Below are 24,306 nucleotides of genomic sequence, written 5' to 3' on the forward strand. Positions count from 1 at the left end.
CTGCCATCAGGTTATTTTTAACTCTATAACAATGGACATATAGCAAATAGTTAATAGCTTTCTGCAATCAGGCATTTTCCCAACTTCTCTAAAAACAGCTGCCATTAAGCCCTTATTAAAAAAGGGAAAACTGGATTCATGTATATTGAACAACTATAGACCTGTATCACATTTCGCATTTATACCCAAGATCATTGAGAAGGTTGTCTTCAATCTACTCAGCAATTTTGTAAACTCAAGAGACCTTTCAGTCAGGCTTCCGACTTCACCACAGTACTGAAATAGCCCTGATAAAAGTTTTAAATGATATATGGCTGAATACTAATTCGAAATAAAAAACAGTTCTGGTTCTATTAGATCTCAGTGCAGTCTTTGACACTGTAGATCATAGAAAACTTCTAGATATGCTGGAAAATTGGATAGGACTCTCCGGGACAGTCCTTGATTGGTTCAGATCTTACTTTGTCACCATTGGTAATGATGAATCTGATAGGGTGGCTATGACATGCGGAGTTCCCCAGGGATCAGTTCTCGGATCGCTTCTGTTCAATCTCTATATGCTACCTCTGGGCCAAATTCTACAGAACAACAACAGTAACTACCATAGCTACGCAGATTATACTCAAATATATATGACTGTCGAACCGTATGAGAAAAGCTCAATAGACTTTGACTGTGTCACTGTATAGAGCACATAAATACGTGGAAAATGTTCTACAATTAAACCAAGATAAAACAGAGATTATTGTGTTTGGCAACAAAAATAAAATATCTAGTATTAGTAAACAGCTGGATTCTCAGGCCCTATAAACCAGGGACCAAGTGTGTAATCTTGGTGTTCTGATTCAGACCTCACATTTTACAGTCATTTCAAAGCTGTCACCATAACAGCATTCTTTCATCTTAAAAATACAACCAGAATCAAGGGCTTTCTGTCCAAAAAAGACAAGAGTAGCTCATCCATGCTTTTATCTCTAGTAGTGTTGACTACTTTAATGGCCTCTTAACTAAACTCCCTAAAAAGACTGGAAAACAACTGTAGCTCATTCATAATGCTGCTACTAGAAGGACCAAGAGAACAGAGCACATCACTCCAGGTTAAAAACACTTCTCTTTTCACACGCCAATGATTGAGCGCTTAAACTTAACCAGCTTTTATAGCTTCCTATGTTTTTATCACATTTTTATTGGATTTCTATTTTCTTATTCAATGTTTTATTATTATGATGTTGTTTTGATGTTTTCATTTGAGTATTTGTATTTATGCTCTTGTATTTTTATATTTTAAATGTTTCTTTGTAAATCACATTGAATTGTTTCTATGTTTGAATTTTGCTATATAAATAAACTTGCTTGCTAAGATGAAACCGTCATCCCCTACAGATCTCTGACTGACACACACCAGACTGTTCTCTTTAATCATCTTTCAACGGCAAAAGAGTGAGAGATTAAATGCTTATACAACCGATGCACTGTGTGCATGTGAGAGCGTGTTGGCGTGCTCATGCACCCTTCAGTACAGACCAGTATATGCTGTGTGTTTGCTCCCTTGCCATGCTTTGCTACCCTATCATATTGTTTAATCGTCAGTGATCCCCCAACCCCAGAGCACCTCTACCGCTCTCGCTCCTGTGTCTCCCTGGATTCACACCTGTATACCTCCACATTAGGCAGGACCTACCTGGATTCAGGTACGCCTATTAGCTAGGCTCCATACGGAATAGCGTGAATGGTCACAATTCAAGCTTATTTTGTTGAGAGACAGGAATGACCTCCTGAGCTGGTTTTGGACCTTTCGAATCTTGCATATGGTATGTATGGACCACTTGCTTCTGCCTGAGTGGTATGAACAGCTTCATTATGTGTTAATCTGACTGATATTTTTATTCAACAATGTATTGAATAAATCTTCTAATTTTATCAATCAGAGACAAAAACATTTTCAACATACCGTTTTTCACAGCCCAGGAAAAGGTAACTTTTGATATGTAATTCTGTGAACTCAAACCTTGAAATTGTTGTTGAAAAGTTCAGTACTCTTATTTGGGGCTGAAACTTTAATTGCTTAAACCCAATTTACCGTCTTTAACAGACCGTTTGAAAATGTGCTTGAGTTGGCCAATCGCTGTCTAGAGAAGGATGAGCTGGTCATTTTTGTGTGTGTTTGTAAAGAACCCTATTTAACCTAAATGCTGTGGTCATAAACTTGTTGTAACACTCACATAGCAGTCAGTACTAACTCCATTAGTGACCGTTTGGTATGGGCGACATCTTGTGTTGTTCTGTACTAAAATTCATGGTAACCTCACTTTTATTTGGCTGCAAGTGTTCTTGCCCATATTGGCTTACATAGTGATGTGTAATTGTTGAGTCCAGTCCAAGTAAGGAAATTAAACAGCTATAAAATAACTTTTAATCACTTGTGAATTACAATGGTGATGAATATTTATTATTGAGACTGGCTAAATAATATAAAATGGAACAGTGATTAGCTTAGTATTTCTGTGTAGTACAAGATGAATTAAGTGTACATATGTAAGACATGTAGTAAGTTTGTTAATTTACTCAACATTCAAGGATATTCTGTAGCTGGCAAAAAGTAGTGTTGCAGTCCAGCAGCAAAATATTTATTTTATTTTTACTCATCAAGCTTTTTCAAATAGAGTGTATAGAGTTTACAGTCTTCAAGACATTAGAAAACAAAGCTATTCACCTCTGAAGTAAACTGATTTTACAGAATATTGCTGATTAAGGAATTTCTCCAATTGAAAAGTGAAAAGCTTGCCAGTTTGAATACAAAAATGTGAGGCTTTCCTTTAATTATTTTTTCTATTGTGTTGAATCGAACTTTCTAGACACTCCAGCATTGAATGAAAGACTGTCTTTGGTAGTTGTTAACTGCTTCTTTTTAAAGCAATGTTTCATTTTCAATCCATCCTGCTAAACTTGGCATGTTGGACACTTTGTAATTTCATATATATTCTTGAAAGAACACTCTTATCTCCTTTATGTTCTGGTTCTTATCAAACAAGGCATTTGATGGATATCAGTGAATTTGTCAAATAATGGAAACCAGAACTTGAACTCGGCTCAACTGCTTCACTGCAGAACACTTGAAGACCTCCCTTTCATCCTCTATCTGACATCTACCCATATCTGCAACTAATTGGTTGGTCACGCTCATCGTTTTTAATTATTAAGGCCCCTCATTTGTTGGTCCAGGCCTTTGTTATGGTTCCGGTATTGCTGATATGTGATCCTCAGTAATAACTATGTGCTGTCACAGGACACCGCCGGTTTCTATTGTGATTGGGGTCAAGGGGTGAAGAGACTTGTCTTGTCAACTTGATGTTTGTCTCTGCAAAATGTTTCCATCCTGATGGCGCATGTTGTCATGAGTGGCGGTATCAGGACACAGGCGCAGAGGCTCAGGAAGAAACGTACTCTTTATTGCACAACTCAGGAACAGAACATGCTGCAAATGACACATGACATTCATACAATGACTGACAAAAATACAATCGTAGGAAGAACTTAAATAGGGACACAAAGAGGAGTAAACAAGGCACAGGTGAAAACGTTAAAAGCCAAAGGACAAGCTGTGTGCAAAATCAAAGTACAAAAACTAAACAGAACAGGCCACGTTCAAAACCAAAAGAAAAATATATTCTGAACAAAAACAGAACTGTAGCTATGTTGGTGTGGGGTTTAGTTAGTTACTGTTTTTCTACAGGTTATTTATTAAAGAATTTCTCCCCAGATTAATACATGAAGACTTAAAACAAAATAATAATGAGCCTAATGAAAACACATAACCTGACATTTTGGGCAATTCTCTCTGTCAGTAATCCAACAGCTATTGACCAGATTTTCCTTAAAAGGATTTCCTATATCTCTGCACTTCCTCCCTTAGAGCAGGAAAGGGTGTATTTGCAGCCATGAAGCTTGGCAAGAACAAGAGCTCCAAAGATGACCACAGGAAAGGTACACTTTTATTAATCAGTTGTTCTTCCAGTCCGTGGTTGGGTTAACACTAGAACCACCAAATGCCTACGCCAATTGATGGTTGAGTTTGTAATTAAAATACCAGAGAAGTAACCAGGCACACTTCATTCAGCTGGCCTGCAATTAAAAGTGATAATTGTTGCCACCATCTGCAAGCGAGACTGAAGGTGAGCTGTGCCCTGCCTAAGCTATTTCATTACTTCATCATTCATGAATGATATTGATAAAATAATGGTCAATATAAGTGACGATAACCTACTTTTTCATCAAGTGAAAAAACGAGAGAATCGTGGAAACCCCTACCCGTTTACTGCCGAAGGGGTTTTGATAAAGCCGATTTTACCCCAAAAAGTATGCACGGATGCGTACTTAGAAAATCCACCAGAAATTGTCGCAATACATTATAACCGTAAATAGTTTTAGTTTAGACTTACTATAATGTACAGTGAGGGAAAACATTATTTGATCCACTGCTGATTTTGTAAGTTTGCCCACTGATTATGCTATTTAACAACGGGTAGTCAGTCAGTCAGTCTGACACTCAGTCAGTCACTCAGTAAGAGACATTCACTGCTTGGCTGGCTCCGTTTACAGGGGCTGGCAAAAACAGCCAATTTTTTAAAGCTTCCTAAATAGGCATATATTACATTGTTCCATTGTCAGAACTCTTAAAAAATAATATTTTTCCTGTTTTTTTACCCCTTTTTCTGACTTAATCCTACAAAAGCACAAGCCACTTAGCGTAGGTACCCAGGCTGCCGATAATGGTACCCAGGCGCAAATCACCCCTAACTGAATACATGATGTCAATGGATGAATGTGCAATACTCCCAGATGAATGGTTGAACTTGAATGAACTTACAAATGAAATGCAAGGTTTCCATGACCATTCAACAAATTAATTGAAACATAATACAAACGATATATGCTACTTGACAATTCAACATCATTCATAGCCCAAACTAGAAGCCCCGGGAGAGTCCTGCAAAGACGCACTGTTCACATAGCCTATTCATTTGGAGAAATTGGCCTCGTCTTTTTCTAATAACTCCTCTCAGGTTTTCGATAACTTATTCATGTCACCTATAGACAAATTATATTTTAGTACTCTAGGAGAATAGAGCTAGGAGATATATGCTAATTCGTATGCTAAAGACACCAAATGGCGTTTGGCTGTTGTCGATACTGGGGGTCTGAAAGGCCTGGCGGTTCTAGTGTTAATCTGTGGTGTTAAAGACAAGATAGAGATAGCCAAGGTGGCCCACTCCTGGCATTAACTGACATTAATTGTGTTGGCATTATAATGGCACCCTCCAGATGAAGCAGCAATACTGGATATGGAGGATTTGGACAGGAAGCCTATACGTCTGGACCCAGACTGCATCTCCCTTGCCTCCTGCACTGCTGTGACCACTAATGTCTCCAACAAGAGGTCAGTGTCAATGTATTTTTAAATTTTTACCAGAGAACCTTCATGACGCAGCTATGTGTTTATAACCCATGTTACAGTAACGAACTGCTTTCTACATTTCACAAGGAATTTATTGTTTTTAATCTTTAATTCTCTCAGATCAAAGCCTGATATCAAGATGGAGCCTAGTTCTGGGAGGCCGGTGGATTACCAGGTGAGAGGAATTATAGACCATCACTACTCCCTTTGTAATTTTAATCACTGTGGTCAGGTGTAACCATGGACTTTCTTTGACAAGCAGCCCCTAAGGGGAGATTTGGCCTACGCCTAACTCTGTTAGATGTGTGTCTTAGTTGCATTGGGTACATTCCTCCATAGCTTCACTGCAAAGTAGCTGCTGGTGTTTAGTTGATAGAGGAGGGAAGAATGGATGGAGGGATCTCTGTGAAGTGGAAAGAAAGAAAGCTCCAGTAAGAATAAAGGGGATAATGCAAAGGCTGGGTGGGTAGAACAGAGGCTAGCATTAATTTAGCTTATAGGCTGAATAAACCCACAGATATCCCTGCCAGCAACAGCACGCTGGCCTATATGGAGTTATGTGCCAGTCTCTATGACCATGGTCTGAGATGTTCACAGCCCAGTAAATACACTGTGCTGTGCTCTATGCACTAGACCATAATCTTCTAATACAGGGATAATTAGCCCTGAGAGACTTTCATCTTTCATCTTATTCGCTTAGATTTACCACATTGTTCTATGGTGCAATCATTTACTTTTACACATTAGGAGATGATTCCAAGGTGAAAGATTCCCTTCCCAATTATTCCCTCTGAATTCTGGGAACTGGGATTTTAGGTGATGTTTTATTCATTTGAAACACTGATGCCGATGTTTCCCGTTAGATAAGCGTCACAGTGGTGGAGGCCAGACAACTGGTTGGCCTCAACATGGACCCTGTGGTGTGTGTGGAGATTGGGGACGACAAGAAGTACACCTCCATGAAGGAGTCCACTAACTGCCCCTACTACAATGAGGTACATGCATCTTTCTCGTTCTCCCTCTGCTTCCCTCACATCCCCTCTCCTCTTTTTTTCTACAGTGATAGACTTGAAACAGTGAGAAGAGCGGCTGGTGTTACTACGGAGGCTCCGGCACCGGCCTTGCTCTTTGGCTCTGTTCAGATCAAAGCCTCTTCAACGGGCTCAGCGGGAATGTTTTCTGCCTTAAGCTCGGCATATTAAACTTTTATTTCACAAGAGAGAAGCTGAGCAAAATGAGAATGCATTATTCAGTTAGTGTCGGGATCCTGCTCCTGACAAATGTGTTCATCGGTAAATGTACTGTTGTTTTATATACTGTTAACATGGGTGTGACTCTGATTTAATTCATCCATGTTGGAAGTACTTTTGTTTATTGGTTGTATTCTTGTATTGAACTCAAGCATTTAGAAACCTGTGGGTTGTGTCCTTGATGAATTTATCTTTATAGGTTGAAATCAACATAAAGCTGAACTCCCGAACTTTGGATAATTTCAACCACTAGTTTTGAAATTAGTGTTTACTGGCAGAAATTGATCCTGTGTTGTGTGTGATGTCATAGAATTGTGTTCACCATCATGCACTTATTATATGATATGTTAAATCCAATACGTTATTTGTATTTGTTTTGTATGATATGTTGCAAAGTCCTGTTCATGGAGATTTGTTGTGCTTAATATCTTGGACTGTAGAGGGCATCTCAAATGTCAAAGCATTGCTTTCAAGTGTCAGCATCACCCGGGTTGTTTGGAGGGATGTTGGATAGGGTTACCAAGTCATGTTGCATTCTAACCACTCCCTGTGATCAGTCACGGGAGCCTGCTAGCTCAATTGTGATTATTATTCTAAGGTTATTTTACAAGTGCTTAGGTTTCAGCATACTCCCTGGGTGAGCAAGCAGTGTGAAGAGGAACTGAACCTCCTGGCAGGACACAATATGCATTTGAGGACACGTCCTGATCTTTGACTCTGCTTTGCCCACTGGGAGTTGCTGCAACGAGATGAAGCCACGATCATGAATTACACATCACAAAATAATGCCATGACTATCCCATGACATCACGTCTTTTCTTCTCCCCACAGTATTTTGTCTTTGACTTCCACATGCCACCTGATGTCATGTTTGACAAGATTCTAAAGCTTTCAGTGAGTGGTGTATCTTTCTGAAACTCACACACATAAACAGCCACACACCCACTCAGTCATTCACTTTACTGCAATAGCCTTTGAGCATGAAACCAATGTTTTCTCTTAGTTCTACCACAATGCACTGTACTACCTTCACAACAACTACAACCCCAACAGCCTCTGTTATAGGAGTGGTGTAGCCTATGTGGTTTCCATGCATTTGTTATTGACCAGCCGCAACTATTGATGACCATCAGATTATCGCCAACTCATCTTAAATTAAAACTTTACTCTGGTTGTTTTTTGATTGCAGACAGGTTTCCTTTAAGGGAACATAACCAGATTTGATAGCATTTCAAATTGGCCAGTGGGTAACACTTGTAGCACCGGGCTACATTCTCTATGTTGAAATGACCCACTGATGTTCTCATCTTTACACCAGGTGATCCATTCCAAGAACCTACTGCGGAGTGGAACATTGGTTGGCACCTTCAAGATGGATGTTGGCACAGTCTACTCCCAGCCTGGTAAGTCTTGAGACTGGAGACATGGATCTGGATGTCTTTCATAATGAGTTGTCTCAATACGTATGTATTGCTAGGACAAATTATAATTCTTCACTTGTAAAATGAATAAATAACTGATTGAAAATTGTCTATCACAGAACATCAGTTTTACCACAAATGGGCCATGCTGTCAGACCCTGACGACATCACGGCGGGTTGCAAAGGTTACGTAAAGTGTGACATTGCCGTGGTAGCAAAAGGGGACAACATCAAGACCCCGCACAAAGCCAATGAGACGGACGAAGACGACATAGAAGGGTGAGACAATGTTTTGTTGGAGGGTTACAAAGTACAAATGGGAATAGAATGTTGTTGAATAGTGAGACTTTTGTTGAGGGCTTAGAGGAAAACATAAAATGGCCTGTGAATGCTATCGAGGAATTATGATGAGGTAAATTTGTTATTTCAACTGTTTTTTCTGGTCAGGAACCTCTTACTTCCAGAAGGTGTTCCCGCTGAGAGGCAGTGGGCGCGATTCTATGTAAAGGTCTACCGCGCTGAGGGCCTCCCTAAGATGAACACCAACCTCATGGCAAATGTGAAGAAAGCCTTTATAGGGGAAAACAGAGACCTGGTTGACCCTTACGTACAAGTGGTCTTCGCCGGACAGAAAGTGGGTCTACTAACAGATACTTTTTTAGGAGATCATGACCCATCCACTCCATTCAATGCTTACAAAGGCATTATACATCTGTTATTCATTATGCAATATGATTATTTATGTATTGAGTATGTTTAACTCTTTTTTAATGTATGTGATTATTTTCAATGTTTCCTCCAGGGCAAGACATCAGTCCAGAAGAGCAGTTACGAGCCCATCTGGAATGAGCAGGTGGTCTTCACTGAGATGTTTCCTCCGCTCTGCAAACGCATGAAGGTCCAGATACGAGACTCTGACAAAGTCAACGATGTCGCCATCGGAACTCACTTTATTGACCTGCGAAAGATCGCCAACGATGGTGACAAAGGTAAGGTGATCTTTGGTGACAAAGGTCAGGTGACCCTGACCATAGGTCAAAAGTACAATGGGTCAATCCAATCTTTTTTTCTTTTTACTTTACCAGTTAAATCATAGGTGGAAATCCCGGGGAGGACATGGGGTCATGACCCTCCCATCCTGGGGAAAACTATGATTTGTCCCCCCAATATATCACTGTAAACATAAATATTTAATTTCAATAATAGTATTAAGACACAATGAAAGCACTTATGCTGATTATAGACACAGTGCGTCACAGTGGTTTGATCCACTGCCCCCCACCCCTCAGCAGTGACAAATCGTGCAGGTACCCTACATTAAGTTTCCACAAGCTTGGATTGACATGAAAAAATTATAAAACCAACACTTGGTGGAAAGTTAAGTCACTGTGCATGCACAGCTTGCTGTCAACTGTCAATCAAATTTGAATGCTTTAGTAACTGCAGTAGTTACACATTCTTTGTAGTTTAGTGATCACACCACTTAAATCTTCAATCGCATTCTTTGTAGCTTAGTGATCACACCACTTAAATCTTCAATCGCATTTGCAGAAAAAGACAACAGAGCTAGCCTACATTCCCACCAGTAATTGGTGAAGTACAGTATTGGGAAGCATCTAACCCAAAATATTTTTGGGGGGCAAAGAATTCTTGCTGGAGGGCAATGCCCTGATGTTGTCAGGTCTGTGTACATGATTAAAGGAATAATACATACAGTGGATATAAAAAGTCTACACACCCCTGTGAAAATGCCAGGTTTTTGTGATGTAAAAGAATGATACAAAGATAAATCATGTCAGAACTTTTTCCACTTTTAATGTGAACTATAATATTGACAATGAAAAATTAAAAATAAAAACCTTACAATAACATGGTTGCATAAGTGTGCACACCCTCTTATAACTGGGGATGTGGCTGTGTTCAGAATTAACCAATCATATTCAAAGTCATGTTAAATAGAAGTCATTACACATCTACCATAATTTAAAGTGACTCTGATTAATCACAAATAAAGTTCAGCTGTTCCTGATATTTTCTTAGTTGCATCTTAGAGCAAAATCCATGGTCCGCAGAGAGCTTCGAAAGCATCATAGGAATCTCATTGTTTTCCCACTTACAAAGCATGTAAAGGCTGTAATTTTTATCATAGGTACTCTTCAACTGTGAGTGACGGAATCTAAAACAAAAATCCCGAAAATCACATTGTATGATTTTTAAGTAATTCATTTGCATTTTATTGCATGACATAAGTATTTGATACATCAGAAAAGCAGAACTTAATATTTGGTATAGAAACCTTTGTTTGCAATTACAGAGATCATACAGTACGTTTCCTGTAGTTCTTGACCAGGTTTGCACACACTGCAGCAGGGATTTTGGCCCACTCCTCCATACAGACCTTCTCCAAATCCTTCAGGTTTCGGGGCATTTGTTTGGCAATACAGACTTTCAGCTCCCTCCAAAGATTTGAGATGTGAGAGCTGGAATTCTTACTGGTTGGTAGGTGATCAAATACTTATGTCATGCAATAAAATGCAAATTAATTATTTAAAAATCATACAATGTGATTTTCTGGATTTTGGTGTTAGATTCCGGCTCTCGCAGCTGAAGTGTACCTATCGGCAATGTATCAAATACTTGTTCTCCCCACTGTACCATGGAACACAGTGAAGTTAGTCATCATCAAGTGGAGAAAAAATGGCACAACAGAGACATTACCAAGAACTGGATGTCCCTCCAAAGTTGATGAAAAGACGAGAAGAAAACTGGTCAGGGAGGCTTCCAAGATGCCAACAGCAACATTAAAGGAACTGCAGGAATTTCTGGCAAGTGGACTACATGTGACAACAATCTCCTATATTCTTCATATGAGTGGGCTATGGGGTAGGGTGGCAAGATGGAAGCCTTTTCTTACAAAGAAAAACATCCAAGCCCTGCTGAAGCAAAAACAAACATCAAGTCCCCCAAAAGCATGTGGGAAAATGTGTTATGGTCTGATGAAACCCAGGTTGAACTTTTTGGCCATAATTCCAAAAGGTATCCATCTTCTTCCGCTTATCTGGGACCGGGTCGCGGGGGCAGCAGTTAAAGCAGAGATGCCCAGACTTCCTTCTCCCTAGACACTTCCTCTAGCTCTTCCGGGGGCGTTCCCAGGCCAGCCGGGAGACATAGTCCCTCCAACATGTCCTAGGTCTTCCCCAGGGTCTCCTCCCGGTGGGACGGGCCCGGAACACCTTCCCGGGAAGGTGTTCAGGAGGCATCCGGAACAAATGCCCAAGCCACCTCAGCTGACCCCTCTCGATGTGGAGGAGCTGCGGCTCTACTCTGAGCTCCTCCCGGGTGACCAAGCTTTTCACCATCTCTAAGGGATCGCCCAGCCACCCTGCGGAGAAAGCTCATTTCAGCCGCCTGTATCCGGTATGTTTGGTGCAAATACACTGCACATCACTCACAGTGAAGTATGGTGGTGGCAGCATCATGCTTTGGGGCTGTTTTTCTTCAGCTGGAACCGGGCCTTAGTCAGGGTGGAGGGAATTATGAACAGTTCCAAATACCAGGCAATTTTGGCACAAAATCTTCAGGCGTCCTTTAGAAAGCTGAAGATGAAGAGGAAGTTCACCTTTCAGCATGACAATGACCGAAAGCACACATCCAAATCCACAAAAGCATGGCTTCACCAGAAAAAGATTAACGTTTTGGAATGGCCCAGCCAGAGCACAGACCTGAATCCAATTGAACATCTGTGGAGTGATCTGAAGAGGGCTGTGCACAGGAAATGACAGATTTGGAGCGCTTTGCAAAGAAGAGTGGCCAAAAATTGCCACTTCAAGATGTGCCATGCTAATAGACTCCTACCCAAAAAGACTGAGTGCTGTAATAAACTCAAAAGGTGTTTCAACAAAGTATTAGTTTAAGGGTGTACACACTTATGCAACCAGGTTATTGAGAGTTTTTTATTTTTCCCCTTCAAAGAAAGGTTTGTTTTTCAATTGAATTGTTCATGTTATAGCTCACATTAAAGGTGGAAAAAGTTCTGACATGATTTATGTTTGTCTCATTCTTTTACATCACAAGAACCTGGCATTTTAACAGGGGAGTGTAGACTTTTTATATCCACTGTAAAAGGCAACAATAGTACATAATATAATACAATAGTACATATAATACATAGAGGGCCAGACTAAAATTGAAAACACTTAAGACAACAAAAATTATGTAAAATCAAATCAAAGTAATACAATAAGAAATGATGAGAAATTTAATAAAAGCAACAACAGATTGAAACACAGTAAGAGGGTGTTAAAAGTAAGTAAAGAGTGGACTTGACAAAAACCAAGGGACAACCTCAGGCTGAACTAAAAACAAGAGAAAAGGGTGGGTCTTTACATTTAATTTAAAATTGAAATGGTAAAATGGATTTAATGTGGAATGGGAGACTATTCCAGAGCATGAGGAATGGGAGACTATTCCAGAGCATGAGAGCAGCAACAGACACAACTAGGCTACCCCATCCTTCCTGGAGGGTGGGTTCTTGCTTCTTCCAAAGATACCAAATAGTTTATTTTGAAAGACCAAAAATCTTGCCCATGTCTATGATCAGATGTTTTAATCCTTAATATAATTGATGCAACTGCTCTTATTTTCTCTATTTCCATCACATTCATGTTCACAGTAGCAGAGGAGTTTGAAAATGATGCATAATAGAACAAATTGATGCATAAAAATTCACCAGAATGCAGGAAATGAATCATCTGACACTCTCATTGGGGAGGACCCCCAGACACTTCATTTGTGTCCCCTGGGCTTCGGGCCGCTGGCAAGGTGTCCCTTATTTTTCCACATTGAAGGTGGCAACCCTAGTCTGAAAGGCAACTCAATGCACATAGCAAACGTGAGGTTAATCTAGTACATTTGTTTTATGTTGGTAGGGTTCACACACTAGCTGAATTTGCGGAGCTACAGTAGCAAGAAAACAGATGGTGCAAACTAAAACAGTATTACAGCACTACTTTTGGTGTCCCCCTCAAACATTGCTCTTGAGAAAGTGTTTGTTATGGTCCCCTCCACATTTGATATCAGATTTTTGACCCTGAGTTAAGTAAGATTTTCTTTATAGGAAGTTTGTTTACCCTGCAAGCTCGGGGACTCAATCAACCAACCTTTCGGTTACTGTTCAGATTCTGTAACCACTAGGCTAACTGCTGCTCATATTGTTTTTGATATTCACTATTCAGTCATTTCAAAGTCTTTATGGTGCTTTGACCCAAATGACACAAGTCAACAAGAATTAGTTGCTCCTTCACCCCGAATCAATTGCTTTTTTGCAATTTAACAATTGTCCTTTGTTAAATTTTCCTGTCATTCACTATCCACGCCTCCTTCACCCCTGTTCTGTTCTGTTCTGTTCTGTTCTGTTCTGTTCTGTTCTGTTCTGTTCTGTTCTGTTCTGTTCTGTTCTGTTCTGTTCTGTTCTGTTCTGTTCTGTTCTGTTCTGTTCTGTTCTGTTCTGTTCTGTTCTGTTCTGTTCTGTTCTGTTCTGTTCTGTTCTGTTCTGTTCTGTTCTGTTCTGTTCTGTTCTGTTCTGTTCTGTTCTGTTCTGTTCTGTTCTGTTCTGTTCTGTTCTGTTCTGTTCTGTTCTGTTCTGTACCCCCAGGGTTTCTCCCCACTATGGGTCCAGCTTGGGTCAACATGTATGGCTCTACCCGTCAGTACACTCTGATGGATGAGCACCAGGACCTCAATGAGGGGTTGGGGGAAGGCGTGTCCTTCAGGGCCCGCCTCCTCATCTCTGTCGCCGTGGAGATCCTGGACACTGGCTCCAGTGAGATTGTGAGCTCCACCGAGGTGCAGGTGGAACCCGTCTCCCACATCTCAGAGGTGAGTGATTATTGAATGGCGATTCATTGGATTCATTGCCTATTAAGTATGTACACTATCTTTATATTTATATTTTTCTTTTCAGTGTAAAGCAATTGAATTGCTTCTATTTATGAATTGTGCTATATGAATAAACTTGCTTGCTTACATTATGAGTTTATGGTTAGGGCCATTTTCATGTCCTTTTAGAAATGGAGGTCACTGGCTGGTTACCAAAGAAACCTCTTATTACTGTTTTCAAACTAATTTACTGTACCTGACCCTTCCCAACACCAGTCAATCAAGATCAAGAATTCTGAGGCAGAGGACATTTGGAAACAAGCAAATGGCCAAACAATAGTGTCCCTAATCTATTCAGATGTACACAAAGCGTCAGCTAGATATCTCTATTCAGTTGTTAAATTACATTATATCGACATTATTGTTGTTAACTGGCCTTTAGGGAAATCAGTTGCCAGTGTTATCCCTAAGCTAAACATTTGCATTGTTTTTTACCCCGGGCCAAGTACCTGACTGACCTATGGCAGTCACATTTAACTAATGCTTCCCTTATGCCTCCCTTGGGTGCAATGGGTTATTGATACCAGTTTGACGATATGCCAGGAGCTGGTGTAGCTATCACCTCTTAGCCTGGGGGATGTGGAATGAGATGAGTGAGACAGCGTTATGGCTATGTGCTTTGGTATTGTAAACACATAAAAACATGTTTCCTATGCCAATAAAATACCTTTGAGTTTAAATTAATTGGTGAGAGGGAGACAAACAGAGGCACATTTTCATAGAGGCCTACCATAGCATTCCCAAAATGTCAGTCAACTGTCAATCAGCCAAAGCAGCAGTCAGGTTTGGGGTCCACTTGTAAAATAAGATTTCACTCAATGGGAAAAGCACCGCATTGAAGCATTGCATACAGGGGTCTGAGAAATCGCCTTTATATCCTTCATGCAGGGAATTACTAGGTCCATTTGCTATTTGCTAATTACAACCAAAAAGAGCAATTCAGCCACTGAATTACAGTCACTGTCTTTCATATTCTTAACAAGCCCTGCAATACCAAGAGTTGAGCCAAGATAAGAGTCAATACTTTAGAAGAGTACAAAATACTGGTTTAGTGAGCACAGCCTTAACATTGAGAAGGGTAAGCAGTGGAAAACATGGCTGCCTGTAGAGGAATCCCTGCACCACAGCAGAACCTGAGAGAGAGCTGCATATTCAGAAAGAAAACATTGCAGCATTTTCCAATATGTTTTACCATTTATTCAATTTTTGTAAGACCTATTTGATCAAAATAATAAAATGAACCAGGCGAGCATGCAATTAGAAGGGTTGTGTGTTGTTGCCCTCACTGGATTCAAACCAGGGTCTCCTGTGTGATAGACTGTGTGTTTAACCACTATGCCACATGTACAGAGATGTGGTGTTAGTATACTACTCAAAAGTAGTTCACTACATTAGTTAACATGCCGCTTTCACAGTCCGGCCAAAAAATTGGATATGTATCCTTGACCCTGAACACCTTAACCCTGGTCAAAAAGGCAGAGCAACGCCTGTACTTTTTCAGGAGGCTGAAGAAGGCCCGCCTGTCTCCCAAGATCCTTGTGAACTTTTACTGCTGCACAATCGAGAGCATTCTGATGAACTGTGCCACAGTGTGGTTTGGCGGATGCTCTGTGGCTGAGCGGACAACCTGGTCTTAGAAGGATGACTTAGACTATTTTACGTACATTATAGTCAGGGGATTTCGTAAGATATATTAGGTGCAGTAAAATAACGTTTGTCGGAATGGAGAAAAAAACCCAGTAACCATGGTTCAAACGGGCGACTTTCCACATCCTAGACTGGCACGCTACCCACTGCCCCAGTGAGGAACCTGTAATCAGTCTTGACGAGTGGTGTTGTCACAACATAAATATGTTTGAAGTGATTTCTCTGTAATCCTAAACCAGACGTTTTCAGTTGTTACATGTACATGTCTACCCTGGGAACCTCATTGCTGGTATCCCTGCATTTTATTTGCACATGCTACCTTACACCTCCAATTTGCCTTCATTGCGCATTTTTATATATCCAGAATCAAGAATATTGAAATGTTTTCCAATTATCATCTAAAGGATTATTAGGAACACCATAATAACACTGTGTTTGACCCCCTTTCGCCTTCAGAACTGCCTTAATTATACGTGGCATTGATTCAACAAGGTGCTGAAAGCATTCTTTAGAAATGTTGGCCCATATTGATAGGATAGCATCTTGCAGTTGATGGAGATTTGTGGGATGCACATCCAGGGCACGAAGCTCCCGTTCCACCACATCCCAAAGATGCTCTACTGGGTTGAGATCTGGTGACTGTGGGGGCCATTTCAGTACAGTGAACTCATTGTCATGTTCAAGAAACCAATTTGAAATGATTCAAGCTTTGTGACATGGCACATTATCGTGCTGGAAGTAGCCATCAGAGGATGGGTACATGGTGGTCATAAAGGGATGGACATGGTCAGAAACAATGCTCAGGTAGGCCATGGCATTTAAACAATGCCCAATTGGCACTAAGGGGCCTAAAGTGTGCCAAGAAAACATCCCCCACACCATTACACCACCACCACCAGCCTGCACAGTGGTAACAAGGCATGATGGATCCATGTTCTCATTCTGTTTAAGCCAAATTCTGACTCAATAGAAATCGAGACTCATCAGACCAGGCGACATTCTTCCAGTCATCAACTGTCCAATTTTGGTGAGCTTGTGCAAATTGTAGCCTCTTTTTCCTATTTGTAGTGGAGATGAGTGGTACCCAGTGGGGTCTTCTACTGTTGTAGCCCATCCGCCTCAAGGTTGTGCGTGTTGTGTTGTGGCTTCACAAATGCTTTGCTGCATACCTCGGTTGTAACGAGTGGTTATTTCACTCAAAGTTGCTCTTCTATCAGCTTGAATCAGTCGGTCCATTCTCCTCTGACCTCTAGCGTCAACAAGACATTTTTGCCCACAGGACTGCCGCACACTGGATGTTTTTCCCTTTTCACACCATTCTTTGTAAACCCTAGAAATGGTTGTGCATGAAAATCCCAGTAACTGAGCAGATTGTGAAATACTCAGACCGGCCCGTCTGGCACCAACAACCATGCCACGCTCAAAATTGCTTAAATCACATTTCTTTCCATTTCTGACATTCAGTTTGGAGTTCAGGAGATTGTCTTGACCAGGACCACACCTCTAAATGCATTGAAGCAACTGTCATGTGATTGGTTGATTAGATAATTGCATTAATGTGTAATTGAACAGGTGTTCCTAATAATCCTTTAGGTGAGTGTACATCCCACTTGTAACATTAATTGTTCTTAATTGTTTCAGTTCTATTTGCACTTCTGGTCAAATGCTAACTGCATTTCGTTGTACTGTACTTGTACATTTTCAGTGACAATAAAGTTGAATCTAATCTAATCTGTGGCATGCCTAAAAGAGAGACGTGTGACAGACTAACACATCTTTGTTATTTCATAGTTTTTTGGTTATACTTTTTTATTCTGTTGATGATTGTTATTTTGGATTGTTCACAATCTTGATAATTTTTACTTTAGTTAGCACTTTAATGCTTTATTGTACATAAAGAATAATTTCCAAAAGTCTGATACATCGTAATAATTTATGTGTAGCCAATAAAGCTCAGGATTTGTAAGTTTTTCTGTGCGAAGATCAAAGGGGGACTGCCCCGTTTACTCTGTTGTTGAACAGGACTTCTTTATTCTGTATTTTTTTGTTCAGAGCGCCACAGGGAAAGTAGAGGAATTCTTCTTGTTTGGTTCCTTCCTGGAAGCCACCATGATTGACAGGAAGATCGGCGATAAGCCAATCAGCTTTGAGGTCACAATAGGTAAGAGCCCTCGTCCCACTACTAGTCCTGGTCAGTCCATGCTGAATATGATAATGGAGGCCATTTAGACGTCCACTTTCTTCTGGTCTAAAGATCAAATCTTAGTGCCCCAGAGCACTGAAGGGGACATTGCTCTGCTTAGAATGCTATCCTTCATATGGGATGTTAAATGGGTGCCTGTCTGTGCTTGCTAAAAAAATCACTTAGCACTTCTCAATATAGTGGTATAAATCTCTATGTCCTGGATACATTTTCAATCTGATCATCATTGCATCATGGCAATGAATTATCCCAGGCTTACAATAAGCTAATTCATCCCTTCTACTCCCCTGTTGTTTTCCTACTATAGGAACTAACCGTATGCAATCAATAATGTACACTGATCAGCTATAACATTATGACCACTGACAGGTGAAGTGAATTATACTGATAATCTCAACACCTGTCATTGGGTGGGATATATTAGATAGCAAGTGAACATTCTGTCCTCAAAGTTGATGTGTTAGAAGCAGGAAAAATGGGAAGCGTAAGGATCTGAGCGACTTTGACAAGGGACAAATTGTGATGGCTAAATGACTGGGTCAGAGCATCTCCAAAACTGCAGTCCTTGTGGGGTGTTCTCGGTCTGCACTGATCAGCACCTATCAAAAGTGGTCCAAGGAAGGAAAAGCGGTCTCACTCATGCATGTGGGGAGCGAAGGTTGGCCCGTGTGGTCCGTTCCAACAAACGAGCTACTGTAGCTCAAATTGCTGATAAATGTAATGCTGGTACTGATAAAAAAAATTGTCAGAACACATAGTGCATCGCAGTTTGTTGCGTATGGGGCTACACAGCCACAGACCAGTCAGGGTGCCCATGCTGACCCCTGTGACTGCCGAAAGCACCTAATTTTGAGCATCAGAACTGGACCACGGAGCAATGGAAGAAGGTGGCCTGGTCTGATGAATCATGTTTCCTTTTACATCACGTGGATGGCCGGGTGCCTGTGCGTCGCTTACCTGGAGAACATGGCACCAGGAGGTAGCAACATGGCTATGGGAGGTAGCAAACTGGTGGAGACAGTGTGATGCATTGGGAAATGTTCTGCTGGGAAACCTTGGGTCCTGCCATTCATGTGGATGTAACTTTGACACGTACCACCTACCTACAAATTTTTGTAGACTATGTGCACACTTTCATGGCAATGGTATTCCCTGATGGCATTGCCCACTATCAGCAGGATAATGCGCCCCACCACAAAGCAGAAATTGTTCAGGAATGGTTTGAGGAACACAACCACAAGTTCAAGGTGTTGACTTGACCTCCAAATTCCCCAGATCTCAACCCAGTCGAGCATCTGTGGGATGTGGTGGACAAACAAGTCCGATCCATGGAGACTCCACCTCGCAACTTACAGGACTTAAAGGATCTGCTGCTCACATCTTGGTGCCAGATACCACAGCACACCTTTAGAGGTCTAGTGGAGTCCAAGCCTCAACGGTTCAGGGCTGTTTTTGCAGCAAAAATGGGACCTACACAATATTAGGCAGGTGGGCATAATGTTATGGCTGATCGGTGTATGTAAGTTGCTATGGAAAAGAGTGTCAGCTAAATGACTGAAATTTAACTATAAACTGCACTATGGAGGATACAGTAACGACCTGACAGATTCAATTAGCGTTAGTGTTAATTGAAGAATTGAGTGTTTGGCTAGTTTGGCACATGTATATCACACAATAACAAAGCCATACAATTATACTACTGTATACCTTTTCTCCATTTACTTGCAGGTAACTACGGCAACCATATAGACGGCGTGAGCAAGACCTCGGCAGCTAAGAAAAAGAGGAAAGAGGGAGGAGGAGAGAGCGATGAAGATGATTCAGAGTTGATCCAGCAGAACTCCAGTGAGGACGAGGCGGACGATGATGCAGACCTTGTGTCTGTGTCCTCCACCCCTCCCATGAAACCTGTCATCACAGACAGGTCAGAGGGCAGGGGGTCAGGGGTCATCACGAGTTGTGGTGTGCAGTGGAAGAGGCCAAGCGGGTGGGATATGTCTTCCTGAAATCTGTCTCTAAGCTGGTCATTAGGAAAGTAAGGTGTTTTTCTATGTGAGGATTATTTGATCTAATAGAAGTTTCATAACATATAGGTTGTTGCGAGTTTACTAGCATACTGCATATATACTATATATATACAGTTGTGCTCATAAGTTTGCATACCCTGGCAGAAACTGTGAAATTTTAACATTGATTTAGAAAATATGACTGATCATACAAAAAACTGTATTTTATTTAAGGATAGGCATCGTATTAAGACATTTATTATCACATAGTTGTTTGGCTCCTTTTTAAATCATAATGATAACAGAAATCACCCAAATGGCCCTGATCAAAAGTTTACACACCCTTGAATGTTTGGTCTTGTTACAGACACACTAGGTGACACACACAGGTGCAAATGGCAATTAAAGATGAATTTCCCACACCTGTGGCTTTTTAAATTGCAATTAGGGTGTGTGTATATAAATAGTCAATGAGCTTGTTAGCTCTCATGTGGATGCACTGACAAGGTTCTTGCACAATTGTTAAAGACAGATTTAATGATTTTCAAGAACTTTTGAAACCTCGACAAAGACAATTTATTTGATTAGAAAATAGTAAATTTATTGAATTATTGTTCAATAAATTACCTCTTTAATATTGAGGTCAACAGACATATTTACTGAAGAGTTCTTCCATCTTGGACCTTGCTGTATTTTCAGCCTTCTTTACAAGTTTGTCTGCATCCTTCTCTAGAGCTTCGCATACATTTGTGATTGTGCTTCTTTTCTTGCGTAGCTCTTGAAGCTCATTTTCAGCCCTTTTCCTCTTGCCCATCTGTTCTGTCTTTTTTTTCTGTCCTTTCTTCCAAGTGGATCCTATACCGGCTTCGTACTGTTGCACACTCATTTAGCAGCTCTTAAGTTAGTGGCCCTTTCACCACTCCACCACACACACTCACATAGTCGCATATTGGTCTCTGTGAGACTACAGTGTCCTCCTCCATATTGCACATCTCCACATCTTTGTTTATGGAGAACCCACGCTCTACAGTAGCTTGTCCAAGGGACAGAAGCAACAGCCTTTCCACAAAGCTCCAAAGTTTTGCAACTCATGGCCTTGTGCATGAAAATGTCAACTCCACTGAATAAGAACTTCTGAAATTGTTGTGCAATCACCTGCAATTAGATAAAAGCATTATTTGTAAAATGTTCAAGTTAATAATATATCTTGTGAAAATAACGAGATGGATTTTCAATGTACTATATAAAATATATCTCAGATTTCTGATATATATTAGGCCTACAGTTTCTGAGTCATTAGGGTGTTTTCAATGATAAAATACAACAATTATGAAATGCTGAACAACTTGTTGATTGAAAATAACAATCTAAGTGAAAGACATTGAGGAGAGCAGGTCAATAACCTTTAGGGAAGGTGCCTTAGTCAAAGACATTGAGGAGTAAAGCAAGATACAATTTGGTAAAGGTGCCCAAAGATTCCTAATGCCAGGTATGTCCAACCACTTTGCCGCCACTTTAACATTGATGTCAAGGAAGACAGATTTAGCAAAGCAGGACTGAGAGACTGGGGGCATTTTGGTCAGTTTTGTATAAAACATGAAGCTAGAGTAAAGCCCATGCTGCTCCTGTGGCCAGATACAAAGGTTTCATGGACATTAAAAGGTCTGACATCATGCATCAGAACTTACAGAGACTTTGGAGTCTAATGAAATGATACAAATATGTAAGGATAAGTCTAGTTGTAATCGATCTTTAGGCTGTCCTAGTAACTTTTCAAGTAAATGTCATTTGGGGTATGCTGTATAGTCATTCTGTAAAGAATGATTGTACTGTGACGTTTGAAATAACAATCAAAGAATGGACTACTGTGTTGTAGTGAAAACGTTTTCCAGATGCACACTACAGTCTTTTTTCTGGCTATGCTACTGGTCCAAACTATTCCATAAAGGGCTTAGTGCATGCAGATTTTTGTTGCAACCAATCAGGAGATTAGATCTTTACTAATCAACTCACTTATGACAGATCAGTGGATATAGAGTCAAGCCTGTTGTGCTCCTGCTTGTTTGGAATAAAAACATGCAGCCACACAGCCTGCCCTATGCTAAACAGTAGTCTAGTTTTTTATTTCTTATGTGTACATACAGTGGGGAAAACAAGTATTTGATACACTGCCGATTTTGCAGGTTTTCCCACTTACAAAGCGTGTAGAAGTCTGTCATTTTTATCATAGGTACTCTTCAACTGTGAGTGACAGAATCCAGAAAATCTCATTGTATGATTTTTAAGTAATTAATTTGCATTTTATTGCATGACATAAATATTTGATACATCAGAAAAGCAGAACTTAATATTAGGTACAGAAACCTTTGTTTACAATTGCAGAGATCATACGTTTCTTGTAGATCTTGACCAGGTTTGCACACAATGCAGCAGGGATTTTGGCCCACTCCTCCATACAGACCTTCTCCAGATCCTTCAGGATTCGGGGCTGTCACTGGGCAATACGGACTTTCAGCTCCCTCCAAAGATTTTCTATTGGGTTCAGGTCTGGAGACTGGCTAGGCCACTCCAGGACCTTGAGATGCTTCTTACGGAGCCACTCCTTAGTTGCCCTGGCTGTGTGTTTCGGGTCGTTGTCATTCTGGAAGACCCAGCCACGACCCATCTTCAATGCTCTTACTGAGGGAAGGAGGTTGTTGGCCAAGATCTCACGATACATGGCCCCATCCATCCTCCCCTCAATACGGTGCAGTCGTCCTGTCCCCTTTGCAGAAAAGCATCCCCAAAGAATTTTGTTTCCACCTCCATGCTTTAAGGTTGGGATGGTGTTCATGGGGTTGTACTCAACCTTCTTCCTCCAAACATGGCGAGTGGAGTTTAGACCAAAAGGCTAAATGTTTGTCTCATCAGACCAGATGACCTTCTCCCATTCCTCCTCTGGATCATCCAGATGGTCATTGGCAAACTTCAGACGGGCCTGGACATGCGCTGCAGGATTTTAATCCATGACAGCGTAGTGTGTTACTAATGGTTTTCTTTGAGACTGTGGTCCCAGCTCTCTTCAGGTCATTGACCAGGTCCTGGCGTGTAGTTCCTCATGATCATTGATGCCCCACGAGTTGAGATTGACCATCATCTTGAACTTCTTCCATTTTCTAATAATTGCACCAACAGTTGTTGCCTTCTCACCAAGCTGCTTGCCTATTGCCTTCTCATCCCAGCCTTGTGCAGGTCTACAATTTTATCCCTGATATCCTTACACAGCTCTGTGGTCTTGGGCATTGTGGAGAGGTTGGAGTCTGTTTGATTGAGTGTGTGGACAGGTGTCTTTTATATTGGTAACGAGTTCAAACAGGTGCAGTTAATACAGGTAATGAGTGGAGAACAGGAGGGCTTCTCAAAGAAAAACGAATAGGTCTGTGAGAGCCGGAATACTTACTGGTTGGTAGGTGATCAAATACTTATGTCATGCAGTAAAATGCAAATTATATATTTAAAAATCATACAATGTGATTTTCTGGATTTTTGTTTTAGATTCCGTCTCTCACAGTTGATGTGTACCTATGATAAAAATTACAGAACTCTACATGCTTTGTAAGTAGGAAAACCTGCAAAATCGGCAGTGTATCAAATACTTGTTCTCCCCACTGTATAATATACTGCCATTTTGGTGGTTCTAGTGGTTCTATGTCATGCAATAAAATGCAAATTAATTATTTAAAAATCATACAATGTAACATAAAACAACCCTATGTATAAACGAGGAAGAGGAGGAGTTACCCTGCCCGGAGGAAACCCGGGGCCCCTGTCTGGAGCCAGGCCCAGAGGGAGGGCTCGCCGGCGAGCACCTGGTGGCCGGGTTTGCCACGGAGCCCGGTCGGGCATAGCCCGAAAAAGCAACATGGCACCCGCCTCTCCATCCTATGGGCCCACCACTCATGGGAGGAACCGCTGGGGTCGGGTGCGCTGTCATATGGGTGGCAGTGAAGGCCAGGGGCCTCAACGGACCAGACCTGGGCGGCAGGGGCTGGCTCTGGGGACGTGGAACGTCACCTCTCTGTGGAGGAAGGAGCCGGAACTTGTGAGGGAGGTGGAGCGCTATCAGTTAGATCTGGTGGGGCTTACATCCACTCACAGTCTCGGTTCTGGATCCGTACTCCTGGATAGGGGATGGACTTTATTCTTCTCTGGAGTTGCCCAGGGTGTGAGGCGCCGGGCGGGGGTTGGGATACTCACAAGCCCCCAGCTGAGTGCCGCTATGTTGGAGTTTACCCCAGTGGATGAGAGGGTCGCCTCCCTACGCCTACAGGTTGTGGGGGGGGGATCTCTGACTGTTGTTTGTGCATAAACCTGGCTAGAACATGTCCACATGGCCCAATATGGGTTT

At 41.2% G+C, this 24,306-nt stretch overlaps 1 protein-coding gene across 6 annotated transcripts in view; it reads left to right on the forward strand.

The window, feature by feature from the left end:
* Positions 1 to 24,306, forward strand: part of otofa (otoferlin a) — a 128,503-nt gene that overhangs the window by 50,870 nt on the left and 53,327 nt on the right. For all 6 annotated transcript variants that reach the window (XM_020056458.2, XM_020056460.2, XM_020056457.2 and 3 more), the window contains exons 7-19: positions 1,384 to 1,440; positions 3,914 to 3,984; positions 5,323 to 5,437; positions 5,576 to 5,630; positions 6,319 to 6,450; positions 7,537 to 7,599; positions 8,024 to 8,108; positions 8,246 to 8,405; positions 8,574 to 8,760; positions 8,929 to 9,115; positions 13,780 to 14,003; positions 17,763 to 17,871; positions 19,642 to 19,837. In XM_020056458.2, the coding sequence (XP_019912017.2) occupies positions 1,384 to 1,440; positions 3,914 to 3,984; positions 5,323 to 5,437; positions 5,576 to 5,630; positions 6,319 to 6,450; positions 7,537 to 7,599; positions 8,024 to 8,108; positions 8,246 to 8,405; positions 8,574 to 8,760; positions 8,929 to 9,115; positions 13,780 to 14,003; positions 17,763 to 17,871; positions 19,642 to 19,837 (1,641 nt within the window). The remainder of the gene's footprint in view (positions 1 to 1,383; positions 1,441 to 3,913; positions 3,985 to 5,322; positions 5,438 to 5,575; positions 5,631 to 6,318; positions 6,451 to 7,536; positions 7,600 to 8,023; positions 8,109 to 8,245; positions 8,406 to 8,573; positions 8,761 to 8,928; positions 9,116 to 13,779; positions 14,004 to 17,762; positions 17,872 to 19,641; positions 19,838 to 24,306) is intronic.

Source organism: Esox lucius, chromosome 18 (genome assembly GCF_011004845.1).
Source record: "Esox lucius isolate fEsoLuc1 chromosome 18, fEsoLuc1.pri, whole genome shotgun sequence".
NCBI classification, from domain to species: domain Eukaryota; kingdom Metazoa; phylum Chordata; class Actinopteri; order Esociformes; family Esocidae; genus Esox; species Esox lucius.